This window comes from Xiphophorus hellerii, chromosome 2 (assembly GCF_003331165.1).
Source record: "Xiphophorus hellerii strain 12219 chromosome 2, Xiphophorus_hellerii-4.1, whole genome shotgun sequence".
NCBI lineage: Eukaryota > Metazoa > Chordata > Actinopteri > Cyprinodontiformes > Poeciliidae > Xiphophorus > Xiphophorus hellerii.
Genome location: NC_045673.1, coordinates 7,164,232 through 7,172,490, shown reverse-complemented (window position 1 = coordinate 7,172,490; position 8,259 = coordinate 7,164,232). Strand labels below are relative to the sequence as shown.

Sequence of the window (8,259 nt, the reverse complement as noted above, 5' to 3'; positions counted from 1 at the left end):
ATGGAACCATAAATCCATCTCTCTATAAATCCAGAAGGAGAAAGTTTGACCATCGGTTTATAACCTGAGATGAGTAGCAGGACTATGATCACACCAGCTCACCTCCAAATGGCTAAGTTTAAAAAAAGAAAAAGGTTTGTAGAGGCCTGCTCAAACGATTGGCTTTAATCCAATTGAAATACTGCTGCATTGCCTTAAACAAGCTGCTCATGCATGAATGTGGTTGAATTTAAACAACTGCCAGATGTTGCAAAGCCTTGATGAGAGTTGCTGCTGGGAATGCATTACTTTTCCAAACAGGGTCAGGCTGATTTGGATGGTTTGTTTTCTTTTATGCATTTGAAAGTGGCTATTTACTGAAGTTCTCTTGGTGTGATAATAAAGTTTGATTAATGATATGAAATGCTTAGGTGTGACAAAAAAGAAATCTTTATGGGGGAAAAACGTTTTCACACCACTGCAGCTCTTGAATTCCAGATATTAAATAGTTTCAGCTGCAAAGAGTAAACCAGGTTTATTGGGGAACAGCAGAGCTGAATGGCATGAGACAAATTAGGAGCATTTCTGGTGTAGAAAAGCTGAAGGACAACCTTTTCTGAACTCAAGCTTTTTATAAGTTCTCTATTCCTTTTAAAGTTTGTTGCAGAAAATAAAGCGGTAGTTCAAAGGGAAATTCAATACAGATGAGTCGATCTACTTACTATGCATACATATATTTTCAATTGTCTACTTCTCTCCTTGAATTTCTGGGCAAGTCCCAGTTTCCTTTGACAAGGGTCAGCCTGACCCAGCTAATTCATTTCCCCTTGAAAAGCCTCCTTGGTTGATGAATTGGACCGTGTGGTTTTTCTGCACAAAAAGCGGAAGAAAAAAAACACACACATCACACAATGCTCAAAAAAAAAGAGTCGATCCTTTTGTATTCACCTCAATAATAATGAAAAAAACCTGTTCTCTGTTCTTTTTCAGGCTAATTTATGCTTTAGACATGCACTGTCTGACCCCGCTGGCAGTTCACTGCCATGTAACAGTCCTTGTAACCCAAAAGTGGCAAAGTTTCCAAGCAACCAGTGGAGCAAAGGCTTTACCAAGGATTTATAAACACTCGATTCACTGTGATTTATGTGGTGGAGGAATGTAGACCACCTTTAAAACGAGCGGTGGGAGTTCTGCAGCTCCTCAAATCCCACTTCCACTTCTCAGGAGAGGAGGTTAGTAGCATTTCTTTAATTTAACTCATTCTGCTGTGTTCTGTTCTATTGTAGCTTATTTTATTTCACCATTTTCTATTTTGTTTAATTGGAAACTAATTTTAGAAACTGTTTTACACCAAACAATTTATCCAGATAATCAAATGATTGCATTTTATGGGTATCTGCAAATATTATGTATTTGTAGGTGTAATGTGAGAAAAAAGTATTGTTTTTGCTAAAAATTCTGCTACCAAAAACTAACAAAGGTTAGTTTTGTTAGAAAGTCCTTGCATAAACTAACTTTTCTTTTGTTTTGTTGTTTCTGAAAAAGCATATATTTTCCTTTTCAAAATCTTTGCATGATCAAGTAGTTTCCTCTCAGATGCAATTAAGACACAATATCTGCATCTCAACTTTCATACCACAAGAAAGTGCATGCAATTTTTTTAGCAAATTAATGCCTTCGCATTTTCAAAAATAAAATTTGTTTGATTGTGTATGTGAACTGACCAACACTACCTGATTTATGTGAAAAAAAAAAGTTTTATAATCAATTATCTGTGTCACTGTGTAAATTAAACAATATAGAATCTCTATTAATTGGTTGAAACTTGAAAAAAGCAGAACAATACGTAAAGGTTGGGTTTAATGCAGAACACTAAACATGGAACAAATGCAAATAAAGATGTAAGATATGAAATCTGCCATGATGCGCCTACTTTAGTTGGATAAATACAGATAAAGTTGGAGACACTTTAGCTCCAGACCTGGTGAAAAATCTCTTAAAACTCTGAGTGTGTAAATTATATTATGGTCTGATAAAACTGAATCTCAACTTTTACAGTAACAAGTTTCACGTCACCAAAAGAAATCCAAAGCCTGAAACACAGTGGTGGCAGCATTTGTACTCTGAGTTTACCTCTTCTTAGAACTGGGGTGCTTATCAAGTTGTATGCAGGTGGATGAACCTTTGGATGCGACTCAGTTCTGCTTCAAAATCTGGTGTCTAACACACCAACTTATGTTTTCAGTGTCTCAGTGAATCTAAGCTTACATTAAAAACAGGAAAAGAACGACTTCCTGAGTGAAAATTTAAAGTTCAACCCAGGATTTCCTAATCTTCAGATGAAATATAAATCTGTGGGGCCACTTGGAAATGGTTGTGGACAAGAAGTTCGTTCCAAATCTGACAGTTTTGAGCAACATCTGCATGCCAAAGTGAGAAAATCCCTACAAACCCTCAACACTAAGCGCTTATGCAACCAGGTTGCTGCACTGGTTTGGTTCATTCAAGATTTATTTCCCCATTGTATTGCACAGGATGCATGTCACATTTTATATGGAAGCAGTTTTTACATGATTTATTGATCTTACTTACTACGCCACAAAAAAGGAGGCAATTTGCCAGGGGTGTGTACACCTCCGAGATCCACTGAATGAAGTTCAGTGTCAGTGTGTTTTGTTACCTCCCAACACTGAAGGACAGAAGGATTAAAAGAGAGGAAGAGGAGGGCTGGTTTATATGTTGGCTTAAGGAGGCTTAAACTCTTTCTAACCAACAGACGGCAGCAAACTTTCTTCATTTTACACAACCCCTTTGGACGAATAGAGGAGACAATGTTACCAGAGATCCTCACCACGATGGAGGTTTACAGTCTGTGTGGAGTCACCCCCGTTGTGCTTCTTCTTCTTCTGCTGTTTCTGCTCATCACCACCTGGAGCCAAACACAGAGTTCACACATACCAGGTACAGTCTGAGCAATTCAGAGAAGAATGGTTTCATTCTGCAAAACAGTGCAATAAACTGGTGAATAAATCTTCATAAGAATAATTGTGACTACAAATAAATCTCAAAATTTGAAAGGGAAAACTGCATTTTTTTTTCTTTGCAAGAAAATAACATTTGTAAATTTGTTTAGAAATTAGGAAGAGAAAGTGATTTTGAAAACCATGCACAGTTCAGAAACGTGAACTGAGATCTGCTGCAAGACTGACTTACAACTTCTCTCTGCTTTAGGTCCCTGTTTCTGTGCAGGACTCGGTCCAATCCTTTCTTATAGCAGATTCATTTGGACTGGGATTGGAACAGCCTGCAACTACTACAACAACAAATATGGCAGCACCGTCCGGGTTTGGATCAATGGGGAGGAAACCATCATTTTCAGCAGGTAAGTGTTTTGACATGAAAAACAAGAGATATTCACACAACAGATCAAGATAAGTTACAATTTATTCATATATTTTTAATGCAGCAGCAAGATTTTGCACTGATGAAAAATTATTTGAGTGAATATTTGTCAGAATAAAAACCCTTCCACATCAACGGATATTTTTTAACAATAAGTAGCACCACGATCATTTAACTTAACACAGTGAGGAAGATTGCAACATGAGGAAAGAAAGTCCTGCTGTCAGGGAATTCCACAAAGTTTTTTGCAATAAATTACAAACTATAGCCAATTAATTTGCTCACAAAACGTCAAAGTATCTGAGTTTTGATCAAATTTAAGTCTAAGGTTCAAAAGTCTGTGTAATTTGCTAGCTAATGTACTTCTCTGTATTTTGTGCATTTAAACATTGCAGCAACCTATACAAAGTTGCAAGTTTTATAAGGACAACATGTGTAAAAAAAAAAAAAAAAAAACATATAGGAACAAATGATCAGAAGTGCAATTAAATTATTTTTACCTCTCTGTTATTAGCGTTTCTATGATAGGTAGCCATATTGGATTTTGAGGTCGAGGAAAGGTGGGAAGCCTCCAACTTCTGGGCACCTTTTTGTTATTCAATTCCAAATATGGATTGACTTTGGAGTAAATTGTCACATATCAAGTAGTGACAATGTGTCACAAATGTGGAGACAAAAAAATAAGCATTAAAAACAAATTAAATAAAAATAAATGCTGGTTTCTGCTGCAGGTCCTCTGCAGTGTACCACTGTTTTGAGGAGCCCTCACTACACATCCAGATTTGGGAGCAAAAGAGGCCTTGAGTGCATTGGGATGGAGGGGAGGGGTATCATTTTCAACAGCAATATCCTACTCTGGAAACAAGCTAGGACGTACTTCTCTAAAGGTAACAACCTCTGGATTTTAAGCACATTTCAGAGTTTGGTGGTAAAATGTTTTACGATTAAACCGCTGTTTCACTGAGTTACTGCATATTTTTGTGTTGATGTCGCAGCTCTGTCAGGCCCCAGCCTTCAGCGGACCGTGGGAATCTGTGTGAGCTCCACAGCCAAACACCTGGACCACCTCCAGGACATGACCGACCCCTCTGGACATGTGGACGCCCTCAATCTCCTGAGAGCCATCGTAGTGGACATCTCCAATAAATTGTTCCTCAGGGTTCCTCTCAATGGTCAGTTGCTTTATTCAAACTTTGCATCTTTCTTCCAAACGTCTTGGCTGAAAATGTGCAATTCTTCTTTTTTTTTCTTAGAGAAGGAGCTGCTTATGAAAATCCATAACTACTTTGAAACCTGGCAAACGGTTCTAATCCAGCCTAATGTCTTTTTCAAGATCGGATGGCTTTACGACAAACATAAAAAAGCAGCGTAAGAGCCTTAAATCATGACTTTAATGCCACATTTCATTTGAGATTTGATCAACTTTCTATTTTGCACCACTAACAGCCAAGAGCTGCAGGATGCAATGGAGAGTCTGCTCGAAATCAAAAGACAAATCATTCATGAAACGGAGAAGCTGGATGACGACCTTGACTTTGCAACAGAGCTCATCTTTGCACAGGTCGGTTTCTTCTGCTGTCCACATGATGGAGGTAACGCTGAACTGTAGTTAGATTACTTGCTGTCCCAACAGAACCACGGGGAGCTCTCTGCTGATAACGTCAGGCAGTGTGTGCTGGAGATGGTGATCGCAGCTCCCGACACACTCTCCATCAGCCTCTTCTTCATGCTGATGCTGCTGAAACAAAACCCGAAAGTGGAGCTGCAGCTTGTGGAGGAGATGAGCACCGTTTTGGGTGAGAGAAAATGCTCCGAGTCACAATTAATGCACTTTGTTCTGTCACGTAAAAGTTACACAAGCAGTGCTTTTAGTTAGCAAAGTAATTCTCATTTTTGTCGAATTACAACAACAAACCTCCGTGTTTACTGAGTTTCAGGCACAAAATAGTCCATAACTGCAAAATGAGAAATGAAAGTCCGCTTTAAATCTGTATGTATGCTTTGTTTAATATTTAAGTTACCTGGGAAGTGGGAACTCGGAGCAAAGTTTCACATCAGACCCTAGGTAATGGCGCAGTCGGAATTTCAAAATGGCGACGCCCATATACGTTGTTTGCAGTTAGCTCTTATGAACATAATTTTAAGCTTTACTTTCCATAAGCAAACACCACTTGTAAGTTTTTCAGTTTACAGTCGGAGGCGTTACATTGATGTTGGACACACTTTCACATGTGTATCATCCTGTAAAATAAACATGTTTCCAATTTCCATGATATCTTACTAATGTTAATGCGGGGCGGCCATATTGAGACGCGAAGTCCGCCAGTCGTAAATAGGGGTAGTCGGTGTTGCTCCCAGTCTCACAGTAGGAAATCTGTCTTGCGGGGGGGTTTCCAGTTGATTTTTCTGACTATGAAGTTGGAATTTCCCATAACTGAGTACAACTGGAACGCAGCATTATTCTCCTAGTACTACTATGTGCCCTGATTAAAAATGGTGATGCCTCTGTCTCCAGCTGTTCAGAGAAGGCCTTAGAGATTTGTTAGAGACTATTTGTGAACAAACAGCAGCATGAAGAACAATGAATAAAACAGGCAGGTCAATAATAAATATTTAGAGGAGTATGAAGTAGAGTTGGGTTATACTGTAGTAGGACTATAACTGTAAACATACAACCAGAACTGCAAAGAAATGTAGAGAAAGAAATATAAAAGGTTGTTCTCCAAAGGACTGTTTGATACAAATATACACTACAGTTTTAAAATAAAAACCGGAAATTAATAAATAAATAAAACCATGGACATATCATCTTCCAGTTCTTAATTATGCATTGCTTTATGTTGGTTTGTCACATCAAATCCCAGCATTGAAATTAATAGCTTCGGAAATGTGAAAAAGGTGGTCTTTCATTTACAGATGAAACAGCTATGGAAAACGTCGACTATGAAAGACTAAAAGTGATGGAGAAGTTTATTAATGAATCCATGAGGTTTCACCCTGTGGTCGACTTCACTATGCGGAAAGCTCTGGAGGACGATGACATCGAAGGTACCAAGATCAGGAAAGGAACGAACATCATCCTGAACATCGGACTCATGCACAAGACTGAGTTCTTCCCCAAACCCAGAGAGTTCAGCCTGACCAACTTTGACAACCCGGTGAGTGTAAACAATATGTGACTCTGATGAGTGAAACAAACACCAGTTGATCCTTTACTTCCTCCGCCTGGCAGGTGCCCAGTCGCTTCTTCCAGCCCTTTGGCTGCGGGCCTCGCTCCTGCGTCGGCAAACACATCGCCATGGTGATGATGAAGGCCATCTTGGTCACCCTGCTCTCCCGTTACACAGTATGTCCACGCAAAGGCTGCACTGTGAGCAGCATCAGGCAGACCAACAACCTGTCACAGCAGCCTGTGGAGGACGAGCACAGTCTGAGCATGCGCTTCATCCCCCGCAGTCAGAACCAAAGCACCGTCAGCTCTGAATAATGAGGAAGTTCTCACCTTTCAGATAACAATACCCGACTAACGTATTAGTGCACCGAGTTCAAAGAAGGTAGAAGATACATTTACCCCCTTACAGAGGTCTTCTCTTTTTGCTTTTTGTCACACTTAAATAACAGATCCAACAAACAACAGGTATTATCAAATGAAGATTACCTGACTAAATAAAAAAGCAATTTTTTAATAACGATTTAGAAACCCACTTGTGAAAAAGCAATATCCACCTAAATCTAGTCACAACAATAACAACCTTTGGCAACGACTGGTGCAATGAACCTTTTCTTTGCATTAACTGACAAAGAAAAATAAAGATAATTATTTTCTTCACTTGGACACAAGAGACGTTTTTCCCAATGATGCAATAGGCAAAGAAAAATAAGACATTAGCCTCTTTTCTGGTGAAAATCAACAGCCAAGTTGCCTTGTTTAGAGCCAATAAACAATAATAAAGGCTTGGAAAATAAGTTTAGATAATACCAGAAAAGAATCACGAGTCCAAGTGAATGAGTTTCATTGCAGAACTGTTATCTCAGCTAAATTATAGCAATAACAGCATGTTTAAGTTTAAAAAGAATGACTAGTCCACTCCACAAACTTTCAAAAATCTGCTTGTCCAATTTAGAGGTATGAATGAGGTATGCAAGAGCTTTAGTTTACAAACTGATGGCTAGATATTCTCTGTATGATTTTGTTTAGTAGAGATTAGAAATCATGGTTCAGCAAGTCGTAAAGGTCTTTTCCCCGCCATGTTTCAGAAAGTTCTCAACCTGGAAAGCAATGTTTCATTAGATGTTTTGTGTTGTAGACTTTTGTGATGTACTTTTATATTTAGTTAACTTAGAGGTTAATAATAGAGGTGTGTTTTAAATCATGATTTAAGGTGAATTTGGACGAACCTTATGCACTATAAGAAGCAAAATGGCTCGAACTTTTGAACATGTCATGTTGCAAAGACAAACTTCAATGTATTTCACTGGGATTTTATATTACAGATAAACACAAAGTGGTTTGAATAAAGGGGAAGGAAAATGAAAAATGGTTTTCAAAAGTTTTACAAATAAAAATATGAAAAGTGTGACCTTGATTTAACCAGAAAATACAGATGAAGTTACAGCTCTAAATCATTTTTGCAGCTTCGCACAGCTAGAGACCAGAGTTGCTGCACTGTTTTCCTCGCAAAACTTCAAAATAATTGAAAACTTTTTTCTTTACCCACACTATAATATGTTGGTCTATCCCATATAAAATGTTAATAAATTGCACAAACTGTAAAAGTTAAACTATTAATAGTTTTGGAAAGTGTTGCATGAGAAACCATTTGTATTTACTTTGCATATAACATATAAACCCTTAAATAAAACCAACAAAATCCGATC

The 8,259-nt window shown here is 38.2% G+C and overlaps 1 protein-coding gene across 1 annotated transcript; it reads left to right on the top strand.

The window, feature by feature from the left end:
- Nucleotides 1-1,038: 1,038 nt before the first annotated feature.
- Nucleotides 1,039-8,257, top strand: cyp19a1b (cytochrome P450, family 19, subfamily A, polypeptide 1b). Its single transcript, XM_032588578.1, is given in 11 exon segments — nucleotides 1,039-1,211; nucleotides 2,756-2,940; nucleotides 3,211-3,361; nucleotides 4,113-4,131; nucleotides 4,133-4,268; nucleotides 4,377-4,553; nucleotides 4,635-4,749; nucleotides 4,828-4,942; nucleotides 5,015-5,177; nucleotides 6,298-6,539; nucleotides 6,614-8,257. Coding segments are annotated over 10 exon segments (1,503 nt in total). The 5' UTR covers nucleotides 1,039-1,211; nucleotides 2,756-2,810; the 3' UTR covers nucleotides 6,869-8,257.
- Nucleotides 8,258-8,259: the final 2 nt, after the last annotated feature.